Source organism: Branchiostoma belcheri, unplaced genomic scaffold, assembly GCF_001625305.1.
Source record: "Branchiostoma belcheri isolate BF01 breed outbred unplaced genomic scaffold, Haploidv18h27 scaffold25, whole genome shotgun sequence".
Taxonomy (NCBI): Eukaryota; Metazoa; Chordata; class Leptocardii; order Amphioxiformes; family Branchiostomatidae; genus Branchiostoma; species Branchiostoma belcheri.
In genome coordinates this window covers 2160498-2176791 of record NW_017803854.1, presented here as the reverse complement: position 1 = coordinate 2176791, position 16294 = coordinate 2160498, and the positions used below count along the sequence as shown (strand labels likewise).

Here is a 16294-nt window from a genome sequence, read left to right as displayed (position 1 = left end):
TAATGTGCAGTCAAACTTGGAAAAATCATTGTCAACGCTGAACGCGGTATGTTGTATCTAGAACTGTGTCTATTTACTTTTGTGCCTCAATGGGTTAAGGTTAGGATCAGGCACTGTTCTGGATATAGTCTCCGCGTATCCAAGAACGTAGATCTGTCTCAGTAGGCACGGTTCTGGATACGCGTGGGCTATCCAGAACCGTGCCTATCAATCCTAACTCTAACCCATTCAGGCTCAAAGTAAACAGACACGGTTCTGGATACAACACGGTATCAGGCCTTTGACTGTAGGACCGTAAAGACAGCCAGACCTGTGATCACGAGCGTCAAGAGAACGCCCGGTGCCGCCAGGGAAGCGCCCCCTACACCCTCTCCGTACCGCCAGGCATTGCAGCTGCCGTTGATGCGCTCTGAGCAGCAGAGGGTGCAGGTTCCCGGGTTGAAGAGGTCCGAGCACGCCGCCGGGGAGGACCGGCACGGGTTCCGGCAGCCGCGCTCGATCTGCACCGGGCCAGACTCCGGGCGAACCACCTCCAACTGGAGATGGATTAAAGGGCCATTATATAACATTTTTACAACAAAAATTGAAATATTCTAATTAACTACAAAGGTAACATGTAAAGAAAAAGCATAATATGTACCTTCACATATGGTGTGCTCTGTTAATTCTTACTCAAACACATTCATATATGTATGGTGACAGGAATCTGCTATAATTTATAAAATTGCAACATGGTGTAATCCAACACTAGTTACAATGGTGACAGACGTCTGGTTTTGGTCATTGAATTCATTTGTTTGGAAAATCGATCAATTGCTATTGTAACATTGTAATATATATATTGTTGTTTTATTGTTGTTTTATTTATTGCACATACAAAGTAAAAGCAAAATTTGCAAAACATAAGTATAACAGAAACAAATAAACATGCAGGGGTAGAGGAAAAGCCACAGGCTTGTATGACAACTCCCCCCATGTGAACTAACATTATATTCTTACATCAATGAAACAAAATAATGAATCAATTAAAGAAATAAGCAAAAACAGTCATATAAACAAAATGATCAGGTTTAACATAAGTAAACAAACAATGCATGAACCAAACAAAACCAATGTGTTTGGCTACAAACAAATGAAAATATGGCAAATTAGTAAATCAATCAGTAAGAACATGAAACAATGTAATAATATATAAGAACGTAGTATGTGAAAAGATGATCTAGGAAAGTGCGGAGTCATTAATGAAATCAGCTTTGACGTGGGATTTGAAAATATTTAAAGATGGACATAGCTTTAATGTTTTGTTTAGGTTATTCCAGACTGTAGGTCCCCTGTACATGAATGAGAATTGCCGCTGATTAGTTTTTGCAGTAATAGGCCTTATATAATTGCTTTGTCTTGTGTTGTAGCTATGGATATCTGAGTTCAATCTGAAGGTGTTGTAATAGGTTTCAGGAAGACAGGGACATTTACTTATTATTTTAAACATTAGCAAGCAGGTTTGAAGTCGGTTTATATCATAAATAGTCAGTATTTGTAACTTTTTAAATAAGGGGGCACTAGGGGTAGTGAAGGAAGCTCTTAATGTCATTCTAATGTACCGTTTTTGAAGGAGAAAGAGAGGTTTGAGTGATGTGGAGTACGTAGATGCCCATACAATGTTGCAGTAGGTCAAATAGGGATAAACAAGACTGTAATATAGGGTAATAAACATTTTATGGCATAAGAAATTGCTCATTCTCCGTATTATCCCAATATTCTTATAAATCTTTTTACATACGTGATCAATATGATTCTTCCAAGTTAATTTGCTATCAATCAGGACACCTAAGAAGCGAGTATGGGTCACTTGGGTAATACGGATGTTGTTCATTAATATCTTAACATTTTCCTTCGGGTACTTCTTATTCTTAGCTGTAAAAATGATAAAATTAGTTTTTTGACATTTAAAGATAATTTGTTTGTTTTGAACCACATGTTTACTTTATCTAGTTCTTCGTTTACGGTGGTTATTAGAGTATTAAGATTCTTATGAGATATAAATAAGTTAGTGTCATCAGCAAAGAGAAGGCTAAATAATTTTTGTGAAACAAGTGGCAAATCATTTATGTAAATAAGAAAAAGCAAGGGTCCCAGAATAGATCCTTGAGGAACGCCACATAGAAGTGGATTAGGACGTGATTTGTAGATGCCATTGTTAACATATTGTTTTCTATTCGAAAGGTAATCTTTGAGCCAGCTATGAGTTGTGCTTTGAAAGCCATACAAGTGTAATTTGTCCAGTAAGATGGTGTGATCAACAGTATCAAACGCTTTAGAAAGATCTAAAAATATACCTAGGGTGTACTCATTATTATCTAAAGCTTCAGTTATTTTATCGATTAGGCTTAAAAGGGGCATATACGTAGAGAATTTTTTACGGAATCCATATTGATTGGAGTGAAGGATATTGTTGGTTTCTAGGTGATTTGAAATCCTTTTATATACCAGTTTTTCTAAAACTTTTGAAAATGTGGGTAGTATAGATATTGGTCTATAGTTTGTGAAGTTGTCAGGTTCTCCAGCTTTATACAGAGGTATTACTTTGGCCATTTTTAGTTCAGATGGAATTGATCCAGTGGACAAAGATAGTTTAAAAATATGAGTAATTGGTTCTAAAATGGAGGAGATATTCTGCTTTAGTACAGTGGCGCTTATTTCGTCATGGCCTGGGGCTGCATTTTTTAAGTTAATAATAATATCATGAATCTCTGAGGATGTAGGCTCTTCAAAAGAAGAGTCTATAATGTCTATATAAATGTGTATATTATGTGATATTCGAAAAGATTACAAAGATATGAAATAAAAACTTGTTGTTTTTTCTCAGCACTATGTTTTGCTCTCATAGAGTGTTTAACTCATCATTTTGCTCAAGATAATTCTAGTCCACTTACAAAGCACTCTTCCCCAACGCGACATTCGGTGGTCTCGTTGACGGATCCTTCTGCGCATGCGTCTGCGCCGCCACCGTTAGGACTGCTCCTGCAGTACAGACAGGGAAACCCCGGAACGGACCCTTGGAACTGGTGAAGGTCTCCAACCTGCCCCCTGCACGGGTCTGAACAGAGATGTAGGAAACTGATACTACTGATACTGTTTATTCACACTGATTGGCAGCCATATGCATTGTTGGGTGAATTGCACAAGTGATTACATACATTTTTTATTAAAAAACTTGAAAGAGATACACATTAAAAAGTACGACATTGACGATTAAAATTAAGTAAATTTAAAATTTTGTAGGTCGGTCCATTAAAACAGAGGTGGTCTATTATTTGGTTACTGAGGCTTATTGCCTGAAATAGAAAATATTTTCTCAATCTTTCAGTTCTGAACTTCGGTATGGAGATGTGGTATATAGAGTAACTTTATCGAATCTGATGTAGTTTATGCAAATTAGGACTTAATTTGCATAACGCAGCATTGGTGTCAGTAAATGTCAGGCGTCAGGGAAATGTTACACAGAACTTCCACCTGCCCCCTGCGCGGGGCTGAACAGAGATATAGAATCCTAATGTACTAGTAGTTCATGCAAATTGCGCGGCGGATGTCATCCATATAATCAAATCAACATGGCCTAACGCATGCAGTGGTGTCAGTAAATGTCAGGTGTCAGGGAAATGTTACACAGAACTTCCACCTGCCCCCTGTACTGGTCTGAACAGACATGTAGAAAACTGATGTAGGTCATGCAAATTAGGACTTCATTTGCATAACGCAGCATTGGTGTCACTGATGGGAAATGTTATGTCCTTGGTTATAGCGCAAAACTTCCACCTGCCCCCTGCACGGGTCTGAACAGACATGTAGAAAACTGATGTAGGTCATGCAAATTAGGACTTCATTTGCCTAACGCATGCATTGGTGTCAGTAAAATGTCAGGTGTCAGGGAAATGTTACACAGAACGTCCACCTGCCCCCTGCACGGGTCTGAACAGAGATATAGAATCCTAATGTACTAGTAGTTCATGCAAATTTTCATTTGCATAACGCATGCATTGGTGTCAGGGAAATGTTACACAGAACTTCCAGCTGCCCCTTGCACAGGTCTGAACAGACATGTAGAAAACTGATATAGTTCTTGCAAATTAGGACTTTATTTGCATAATGATTGGATTGGTGTCAGTGATGGAAAATGTTAAGTCGTTGGCTCTAGCACAGAGCTTCCACCTGCACCTACACTGGTCTGAACATACATATAGAATCCTGATATAGTTCATCAAGAACATCATTTCCATAACGTATGCAATATACATATCTATATGTAAATTAAATGTGAATGACAATTAAACATAGTTGACACTAGCATGGAACTCCCCCTATTCTCTACACTGATCTGAACAGACATAGAATCCTGATGTAGTTTATGCAAATAAGGACGTCATTTGCATAACGCTTGAAATATGCAAATCAATTACATATGTAAATTAGGTGTTAATGCTGGGAAATGTTACGTCCTTTACCAGGGTCCTTTACACTAGTACAGAACAACAACACTGCCATTTGGTGGAGGTATACGATCTTCGAACTCTAGTCGGCCAGTTAGGACGAGTGCCTAATCCATGATGACAGGACTCCCGCTGACATTCCTAATAGGCAATTAAGTACAGCTTAAAGTGGTAATAATGTGTAAACGGGGCTAATGGAGGTTATAATATATCAACACTTGACTCCGCTCCGTTTGCAAACTTCGGAATCAGCAGACGTCAAGCAGAAACAGGCGGAATGAAGAATTGGAAACTTCGCGCCAAAATGGTGAAACCCGGGTTATAAAACTAACATTCCTTCACATAAAGGAAAATTAAGTGAGCCCGGATAGTCTGAATGAAATTGCTTGCTATTCGAAGTGTATTTTTCGAAGTGTATTTTTCGAGGTGTATTCCAAATATTCAGACCCTTTTCGGTACTCCATTGAATGCGATCAGAATATTTCGAACACTGTAGGAATATCCAGAATGCAATCATATTGCAGTTGGAATACATTTTGAATGCCATATAAAAACATAAGCCCCAGTCACACTCGCAGTCGTACGTCGGACTTCAAATTCATCTCAAGCTTGAAAGTTTGAGCATGACCATGAGAAAATGCATTCGGACCAGCCACAATTCAAAGATCTTTGGAATGCAGGGAGACCTATTCCGAAAATGCGATTAAAATATACAGTAATATACAAAGAATTTCAATTCAGACGGCATTCCGTCTCATTCCGACTAAAGTGTGAAAGAGGTATAACTGTTCTGCACGGGCCAGTTGACGCTAAGTGGGAACTTGCATGGGCAATCAAGCTTCACACAAAGTCTACATTTGTTAGTATTCTCATTTTGCTGCAAGTTTTCGGTGTCTCGATTTTAGCATGATTGTATGTGTGATAAGGACTTTCGGACAGAAACTGATTAGGCCACGCCGATTTAATTTTATGGATGACATCCGCGCGCGCATTGATTTTCGCCCGATCTCAAAAAAAAAAAAAAAAAAAAAGATCACGTATTCCGAGGCTCTGGCCTGGCTTTAGGCCTGGGTAGTGCATGGTGGTGATAACTCTGGTTGACGGCAGCCAGGGTACCGAAGCTCCAAGACTCAAGAACTCAGTACATACGTACAGCAGTGTCGATTCATATATTCCGCAAAAATCTAGCATGTGTCGGCCTGTCGTATACGTCGCTATGTACTGCGCCAAATTCACAATACCAGGTTTGTATTCCTGTGGTTTTGTAGCATTTTTATTTTTGGCCGGATTTTTATTTTTTCGCCCGCGCGCACTAGTTTGGGGGTCTTCAGAGGATGTCATCCATAAAATTAAATCGGTGTGGCCTTAATAGATTCGGTATGCAAACAATTCACGTCTTTGATGATATCATGTAATTTCCGGATCGTGCCGATTTCTGAAGCGTGACGTTACATAATCCCTCTAGCCTTGGAGGACCAAAATCTTTTCCTGCATCATTTGATAAACGACAAACGGCAAATAACATCAACGTCTGTGTTCAAAACCAGACTGTGAAGGGACCGGTTTACTGAATGTGACTGTAACTGTAGCAGTGCACACTGTGATTTATATGTAATTGATTGTGATGTAATGTAACGTCAGTGTGATTTTTTTTTCTCTGTGATATACTGTATTTTTAAATGTACCTTGGCTTGAGTTCCCAGGAATAACTGAAAAGCAGATCGGTAGATCTGAGTTATATCCTGGTTAAATAAATAAACTTGAAACTTGAAACTTGATATTTATGAGTTACCTTCTGTGTAGAAGAGATATGCCTGTTCAATCACATATACAATGGTTGAGATAGGCACCATCTATTAATAGATAGTATTCAAGAAGAGACATATTTCCAGTTTTGCTGCTTTGAAATCGCATTGGATGCTTTCAACTACACAAAACGGCTTATACCTGCCTAAATGTTTAAACGCCTACAATTTCACATATTGATCGACTTTTTTTACCACTTTTTATCTTTGTATATTTTGGAACATCCACTTACCGTTTTGTTACGTTATGTTATTTTTAAAAATAATTTCCAACATGTAATCACAAGACGCGGTGACGGCACACTCAAGTTTTTCAAACTTATATTAATGCCGCCACCAACGTTAACACAGGGGACAATACAATACTCATTTTCACCTGAGCGAAGTGAAGGAAAGTCGTGTAAAATGCCTTTCCCAGGGGCACAAGATCGGTGGCCTGTCAGGACTCGAACCCGGGACCTCTAGGTTCCGAGTCGCGCACTCTGCCGCTACGCCACACGACCCCACAATGTTATGTTATGTTTATGTTATTTGCTTTTGATTTGTATTGTTCTGTTTCAGTCGTGAGACTAAAATTAGCAATTTGCTACAGTACTAGTTGTAATTTTCCACCACTGTGTTTTGTACTCTTTATGTTGTTTGATAAAAAAAAAGAGGGCCCTCCCTCTCCTCCGGCCCGCAGGTACAACCACGACTCGCCAGCAACTCTCCACGTACACCTGTCGAGTTATGTTAGCAACACCGAAACGCTCTGGAACCTGTTAAGCTCAGACACAAACACTCCTTTGTTCCGAGGGCCATCAAAGACCTTCAAAACCCAGGCTCAGGCCCATAATTTTTGTCGTCCGCATTACATTCATACACATCACGTACTTTTATCTCTGTGTGTCCATTACGTCGTTCATGTACTTTTACTATATTTAGTAAAATATTTAATTAATCGATTATGTAATATCTTTTTAACTGATGAAATGTTGCTTTTTAACAGTACTGTGTTTTTTTATCATTGGCAAAATTGTACAATCAACGCAATTCAGTCTAAGAACTGTTTGATTTGATTTGATGAAGCTCTATAACTCCCTCCCACATGATCTTGTAACTCTCAGTAGGGACAGACACAAATGAAATATCTGTGCCAACCGTTACCTCAGTGGTATTTGTCAGCGTCTGTGATCGAGACGGCTGCTAGGCTGAGGCGTCGACATGTCACCATGCATAGATAACAAAAGGCATCATGTAATACCAGAGGTATCATGTAAGGCCACAGCAAGTAAATTTTATGGATGACATCCACCGCAGACTCCAAATCTAATGCGAGCGGGCGAAAAAAAACCAGGCGGGCCGAAAAAACAAGGTTCCTACATTTTAGAATTTTGAGTCAATCATTGTACAAATGGTTTTTATTCGGTGGGATCATCACATATACACAGCCAGCATCACATATCACTGCATCAAAGTAAGAAACAAAACATTGAATCAGAGCCTTTTCTTGTCTCCTCTCTTCATAGTTATCTGCCATCCACGTTCCGACATGGCAGCAGACATCTTTGCCCATTTTTGGCATGTTGACCACTGTCAGAAGGCAAAAAAATTTATTGTGTTTTTTTTCCAAAACCAGGCGAAAATTAATGCGCGCGCTGATGTCATCCATAAAAATTACTTGCTGTGGCCTAATACCAGAAAACGTCCCCAGGGAAGGGCGATCAATGTGAAGTGGTGGTTTTTTTGTCCCCCAACGTTTTGACAATGAAAAATTATATAACACATCCGCTTTATCTTATAAAGCGGATTGTAACACCTGAGCCACATGATCAATCAAAAGATGGAAATATGTCAAATAGTGACATGTTGAGTGATCGATTGCGGAAGAATTGTTTTGTTATCATCTATAATTTTCCCCTTTCCGTGATAGTTTCGTATACGGTACAGCCTGTGTTCATCAGAAAGCGATAGCGTTATCGCTCATTCTTCGCAGAACAAGAAAGTTAACGGACGTCAATGAATAGACATCCCGCTCCAGGTAGTGAGATACACAAGGAAATTATTACTCAAGCAGCTGGATAGATGTTGAAAACTGTCAGAGACTTCAGGTAGTATCTGCAACTTTTTGTCAGCAGTGGAGGCAACTTGAAACATCTGACAGTTTTCAAAATCTATATCCAGTTGGTTGAGTAACAATTTCCTAGTGTAAAGTGAAAGCTGGTGTATTACGCCGAAAGGCGATTATACCGCCGGCTATTCAGATTCTGACTCAACCTCTCAAAGTCGGCTTCTTCAGAGCAGCTGTGGAGAGTATACTGCTATACGGAGCAGAGTGTTGGACCCTGACGAAATCCCTAGAGAAACGATTAAACGGGACCTACACCAAAATGCTTAGAATTGTCAAAAATGTACACTCGTCTGGTACCAAAAGATACCAAATAGTGTACTATACGAAAAGCTACCCACAGTGAGCGAAACAATAAGGAAACGAAAGTTCATCGGACACTGCTACAGAAGTGAGGATGAAATCATGAACCAGTTAATACTGTGGGAGCCCTCACATGGAAAAAGAAGTCGTGGTCGTCCAGCAAGAAACTACATAAATCAATTAATGGACGACACCCAGCTCGACAGGAAAAACCTGATGGTAGTAATGAAGGATAGGAAGAGATGGAGAGCTATCATTGGCACCGAGGGAAGCTCGACCCAGTGAGTGAGTGAGTGATTTAGATACAGAACGGGCGTCACGCACCGATTACTGTATAAAGGCAAAGGAAAACACGCCAGCACTTGAAAAGGAGAGGTATTTTAAGACCCTGTTTCCATGGGGTTTTGAGATGGCGCTCTTTCTTTAATGTTGCGCTGAGTCATTCAAGTGTAGGGACCATTTTTAGCTACGGGACTGAGTGAGCGACTGGCTGACTGACTCTAAAAGCTCAAAACATCAGTTCTCCCTGATAAAGACAGTATTGGCAATTGCGATCACACCTTTCCGCAAATGCGAGCAAACTTTATATGCGACAGTGAGCTTCCTTTGAACGTGCGAAGACTTGCCAGTATTCAATTACTCCTAATAGCACTATCGTGGGACCCAAGCCTGCGTAAGCTAATGTTGACAGGCCCTGTTTGGAAGATTAAAGCCATGCCCAAGGCCTCATGACGGCATGCATACGCAGAAAAAAGACCTTGAATTCGAAATACACCGTAGATTGGAAGTTAAAACTGCTTCAGAATAGCCAAGCGTGCGTAAGCACATGTGGGTAGTCCTTCGGTTGCGAAAATTTAAGCCTCCTGACGCCAAGCCTTGAACGACGCCTTGAAGTTGTAAAACCATTTTAGTGCCAGCCTTGAAAGACCATGAAAGTATTACACAGAATGCAGTGGGTGTGTAGACGTGTGAGCCTGACTTCAGCCTATATGCGCAGAAAAATACCTTGAAATACGCCGTAGATTGGAAGTTAAAACTGCTTCAGAATAGCCAAGCGTGCATAAGCACATGTGGGTAGTCCTAGTTGTGAAGATTGAAGCCATTTCAAACCCTCGAGACGCCAAGTTTTGAAGTTGTAAAACCATTATAGTGTCAGCCTTGAAAGATCTTAGAAGTCTTAGAAAGAAAGCAGTGGGTGTGTAGACGTGGGATCCTGACGGCAGCCTATACACGCAGAAAAAAAGACCTTGAATTCAAAATACGCCGTAGATTGGGAATTAACTCTACTTCAGCATAGCCAAGCGCGCGTAAGCACATGTGGACAGCCCTTGTTGTGAAGATTGAAGCCATTTCAAAGCTCCATGACGGCCAAGCCCTGAACGACACTTTGAAATGATTATACCTTCAGCCTTGAAAGACCTTGAAAGTATTACACAGAAAGCAGTGGGTGTGTAGACATGGGAGCCTGACGCCAGCCTATACACGCAGAAAAAAGACCTTGAATTCGAAATACACCGTAGATTGGAATTAAAACTGCTTCAGCATAGCCAAGCGTGCATAAGCACATGTGGGTAGTCCTTGTTGTGAAGATTGAAGCCATTTCAAAGCTCCATGACGGCCAAGCCCTGAACGACACTTTGAAGTTGTAAAACCATAATTTATAGTGCTCTGTAGTCCTTGAAAGACCTCGAAAGTATTAGAAAGAAAGCAGTGGGTGTGTAGATGTGAGATACTGACGCCAGCCTACATGAGCAGAAAAATACATTGAAAACGCTATCGCTATAGATTGGACGCTGAATATACTTCAGGGTAAGCCGATGTTGACAACTCTTAAGCTTGTTGCCAAGATTGAAGAGCTAATCTCCTGACGCCAGCCATTACGCCAAAACCTTGAACGAGGCTTTGAAGTTGTAAAACCATCATAGTGTCAGTCTTGAAAGGCCTCGAAAGTCTTAGAAATAAGGCAGTGGGTGTGCAGATGTGGGATAGTAACGCCAGCCTGTATGCGCAGCCTTGAAAGACGCCATAGATTGGAAGTTAAATTTACTTCAGCATAGCCAAGCGTGCGAATATTTGAGGCCTCCTGACGCTAGCCATTACGACAAATCTTGAACGAGGCTTTGAAGTTGTAAAACCATTATAATGTCAGTCTTGAAATACCTTGAAAGTCTTACTCTTAGAAGGAACGCCCTGGGTTTTTAGACTTGGGAGCCTGATGCCAGCCTGATGCCAGCCTGTATAAGCAGAAAAAAGACCCTGAAAGGCGCCATAGATTGGAAATTGAATTTACGTCAGCATAACCAAGCATGCTTAAGAAAAATGTGGGTAGTCCTTGTTGCGAAAATTGAAGCCAGCCATTACGCCAAACCTTGAACGACGCCTTGAAGTTGTAAAACCATTTTAGCGTCAGTCTTCAAAGACCTTGAAAGTCTTAGAAGGAAAGCCATGGGTTTGCATACGCAAAAAAAAAAAGACATTGACAGACGTCGACGCCATAGATTGCAAGTTGAATTTACTTCAACATAGCCAAGCGTGCGTCAAGCAAATGTGGACAGCCCTTGTTGCGAAGATTGAAGCCATTTCAAAGCCTCATGGCCACGTTCTAGGCCTTGAACGACGCTTTTATGTTGTCATTATAGTGTCAGTCTTGAAAGACCTTGGAAGTCATGGATGAGTAGACATGGTAGCCTGAAAAAAGACACCATAGATAGAAAGTTAAATTTGCTTCAGCATAGCCAACCGTGCGTTTAATAGCAAAAGTTGACAGTCCTTGATGCAAAGATTGAAGCCTCAAAGCGCCAGGCATTTTGCCAAGCCTTGAAAGACGCTTTGAAGTTGTAAAACCATTATAGTATCACTCTTCAAAGACTTTGAAAGTATTAGAAAGACAGCAGTGGGTGTGTAGACGTGGCAACCAGACGCCAGTCTGTATGCGCAGAGAAAGATCTTGATAGACCTTAAAAGACGCCGTGAATGTTAAATATAGTTGAATGTAGCCTGCGGGGCTTAGTGAGTGATAGCCTACATTGATGGTGATAGCTTATAGAAGTTTGCTGCGAGAGTTCTCTTGTAGTGCTCTACTTTGGGGCCGAGCGACTTACTACGGTCCACGACACCCCGTCTTTGGATCTTGCAGGATACTAGTATTTATGATCATATGGGGAAAATGGCCGAGAAAGTTCGACGTGGGGGCACAAGTGATTGAAGTTCCGTGGAACATTTGCTATGGAAATAACGATAAAGTATTTCATGCTCGTATGATGCATATGGGGCAGTTACCTGTAACAGCCAGGAGAGTGATAGCCGCGAGTAGCGCTACTGATGACTCAGACCGCTTCATTCTTGTTTTGAGCGATCTGGAAAAAAAAGGAAAATACGTCATGTCACCTCCTGTGATAGTCATGAATAACTGAAGGCATCTGATCCCATTTTTGCTGATATCGTGCGTTGATAGAAATAAATGCTGGCCCAAGCAGATGGCAATTCGAGTAGCACATGTACGCTCACTTCTTTCAGCGTAATCGTTTGATTCTGGATCGACTACCCCCCCCCCACTGCAAAATTTAACCAAGGCCACTCAACAAAGAAATCAGAGTCTGTCCACTATCCGCAATTCTTTTCCTTTTCGTAACGGAAATACTAGCATTATATATAAATCAAAACAAAGAAATACTAGCTAGGAATTAAAATTGTAGATGGTGATAACATAAAAGAAATAAAAATCTCTCAAGTTGCGGATGATACAACATTGTTATTAGGAAATGAAAAGTCTGTACATACTGCAATAGATACACTGTCTTACTTTAGTAAAATTGCAGGACCTGAACTAAATCTTAGAAAGACACAAGCTATCTGGCTTGGTTGTTGGAAATTCAGGAAAAAACAAATACACGGAATTTCCGTACCCCAAACACCAATCAAGTCTTTAGGAATTTATTTCAGTTATGATAAAAAAGAGTGCAATGAAAGAAATTGGCATGAAAAGGTTACAAAAATAGAAAGCATGCTAAACATATGGAAGAACAGAAAGCTAACTCTATATGGAAAGGTAAATATATTAAAAACTCTAATAATGTCACAAATAACATACTGTGCTACAGCTCTATTAGCCCCAGAACAGGTTATTGTTAAACTACACCGTCTATTTTATCAATTTTTGTGGTCAGGGAAGAAAGACAAAATAAGAAGATCGGTTACCATAGCAAACTATGACAAAGGCGGACTAAAAATGATAGATATCAGAGCACAAATCGAAGCATTAAACGCTGGGATTATTAGACGTCTTATGGATAATACATCAGGAGATTGGAAAATCATACCAAGTCTTTATCTAAACAGCATTGGAAGTGACTTTCTAATCTTGAAAATGCATTTTAGAAATAGATCAAATTCTCCCAATCTACACCACATACCCCCATATTATAAGCAAGCCATACTTAGTTGGCACCGAGCGGGTGGCGGAAACGTACCCGAACCAGTAACAGCTAACGAAGTCAAAAATCATATTATTTGGGGGTCTAGCTATGTCACAAAAATCCAAAGAAAAAGAAAACACGCATCATTATACTACAAGAAATGGATAGACGCAGGAATAATATACATAAGAGATCTGTTAGATAATAACAATCATATAAACGAATTACAGATACTTAACAAACTACACGATAAAAAAAATTGGCTTGCTGAAATGTACACCGTTAAAAATGCAATTCCGAAAAGATGGTTAGCACTACTGAACGACACCCAATGTCAAACAACAGAATGCACAGAACAAAGATTAAAATACACAAACTACACATGTAAATACTTATACAGTATGCTAATTATCGATAAAATCGACAAACCACAGAGTGAACAAAAATGGGCTGTCATTTTTGATAAGAATTATCAAACTTTTGAACTTCCATGGATTGATATGACTATACATTTAACAACAGAAAGAAAATTATCAAACTTCATGTTTAAGTTGCTCCATCGAATACTTCCAAATAACAAAAATTTACATAGGTGGAAAATAATACCATCCCCATTGTGCCACATTTGTAAAGTAGTAGAGGATGAAAAACACATGTTTATCAACTGTATAAGATTGGGCAACTTCTGGGAAAGGTTCAAGAAACTATTAAATGTATTAGTCAAGATTGACCTTGATTTTGAAACTTGTATTCCCATAATGGGAATACCAAGAACTGAGAAAATGTACAAAGGAGGCAATCACATGATTGCATTAGCCCTGTATGCCATATTTAAGTCCTGGATCGTGTATAAAGAGAACGAATGTTTTGATAAAATAAATTGCTTTTCAATATTTTACAAGGATCTTAAAAACATACTATGCATAGAATATAACATATCAGATACAAACGCAAAAAGAAAGTGGGGTAACTTAATTCCCCTGATAATGTAACATATATCTATTACATTGTATTGTATATAAAAGTTTGTACAGTTTGTAAATAAAGTTCATGGACAGGACCATGAAAAGGAAAAAAAAAAAAGAAAGAAGAGTTCACATTCACAATGAGTGGAAAAAGACTCCTATAACCTTCATGCATACAAATACACATTTCAATACCTAAGTATTACAAAGTACAAAGCCTGAACTACTAGCAGGCAATGTAGGACACCTCTCGATGCCCCGTTTGCAACCAATGCCCTTTACACAATTATCTCAGTGAGAAAGCCTATCTACACTCGCTCCCACGGACAGACGGTGATTCAGTGAAGAGAGTTAGACGGGGGAGGCATACATGTTTTAGATATGTTAAGTTTCACTATTAATAGTAACAAAGTATTGAGCACCATAGAGCAATGTATAGGTAATACCGAGTGTTGTAATTCTAGGCACGAGTTTAAATACAGAAGTAACATGACAACACGAGGAGGCATACCTTATTTCGAAGTAATTCGTTTCTTAGAGAGAAATCTAGGAGTAACTTTAGGGTAGCGTGGTCCTCCGCTCACACAAACTCTGACTTACTCCTCACTGTGATCGTACAGTGTTCTACAAATAAATCGGTCCTTGATCGGGGATGTATTGTTGGCGTGCCCAGTGTGTGGACTGTTGAAGGAGTAAGGACCATTCCCAGTCCTCTTCAGCTCTATTAAGACGTCTTGGTTTCCATGGCGACCTTTTCACTCCTTGATAGGAACTCTCCTGGTTCTTAAGATGTCATTCAAGCTTAAAGCTTGAAGAGGTAACGCACCGGTGATGCAGAATCAGTGCTATTTTAAGAGAACAGACCAAAACAAAGGACAGAAATTCGTTCGTAAGATAATTCATATTACATGTAATGTTATAACTTTTCGCTTAAATGCTCAAAATTAACAGCAGTTGGTCGTGGTTCAAAGACGTAACTGACATAACAAGTTAGAAAAACATCCAACTCCGCCAAAACGTAGAAATGCAACCAAAAAAGAAAAAAAGAAAAAAAAGGAGAAATTCAAATATTCAACAGACATGCTGCAACTCTTTGGTTGGTCAAACTTAACCACTGATTGACACCATTCTCTCATTGGTTGAACTTCTAATTGTGAATCAGGATCTCGGTCTACAGTGTGGACAAGTCAAGTTATTAACTTTAGTGCGTCGCCATCGCTTTCTTGTATTTCTTTTCATATTCTTTAATCAAAAATTCCAGGGAAGCAAATCAAATACATTACTAAAGAGTAGCATGCTCATAGTTTATTAACATAGTAACATAAAATTTGGACATAACAGAAGAAATGCCATGTACAATAATATAAAAATACACAATGAGTCCAAATACACAACTGTACTCGTCAGGACAAGTTACTGTCAGTCTTAGCAGTACATCAATTGGCTACGGCCCTGAGGCGTCGCCAAAAAGAAGCAATCTTTCGGGCAATCAAATCTCTACCAAGAGGCAAGTTTTTTTTTCCAAAATTGTCTAAAAGTGGACTTTTTGTGCAATACATACTTGCAAACAAACAGAGGAGACTACAAGAACTCATTTAATATCTACAGTAAATGTTAAAACTACACCTAATAGCCAGAATAACTGCAGCATGCTTTTATAACAATACAAAAGTATATTGCCTTTTCATGTCCCAATGTTGGCTGTTTGTCCATGCAGCGTTTTTGACAATGTCTTCATTTACTAGCCTGCAGGTATGCTGGTAAGAGTATTGATGTACTTTCGATCATAAAAGAAATAAAATACATTTCTGTTATCATTACCTAGTTGTTTCTTCTGACGTCTACTCAGAAAGTCTGACCTGGAATGTTATATTTCTATCATATGTATGGTACCTTTGATGCACATTGTCAGATATGGTTCTGTAAAGCACACTTATTAAAACAAGAACAAACAATCCAGAAAACATTATTGCACAAATTGTAACCAACAGTCCGGCACAACTTTCCGCACTTACAAAACCAATATGGCACAAAGATGTACATGCACGTTTAACGTTTAACTACTGGAAGTACAAAGTTTTGATACAAATTAACCTGTTCAAGACTGAGGATGGCACAAATCAACACTTAATCATGCAGCACAACTAACACTTTGCTTACATATTGCAGAATAGGTACCATTGCAATCATAACATATACAGTAACAATAGGT

At 39.4% G+C, this 16294-nt stretch overlaps 1 protein-coding gene across 1 annotated transcript; it reads right to left on the bottom strand.

Moving 5' to 3' along the window:
- Positions 1–208: 208 nt before the first annotated feature.
- LOC109471549 lies at positions 209–14713 on the bottom strand. The gene is made up of 4 exons (XM_019770897.1): positions 14594–14713; positions 11982–12058; positions 2934–3097; positions 209–536 (listed from the first exon to the last, which is right to left on the bottom strand). The coding sequence occupies exons 2-4, from the start codon at positions 12040–12042 to the stop codon at positions 273–275; spliced, it is 489 nt and encodes a 162-aa protein (XP_019626456.1). The 5' UTR covers positions 12043–12058; positions 14594–14713; the 3' UTR covers positions 209–272.
- Between the last annotated feature and the right edge of the window lie 1581 nt (positions 14714–16294).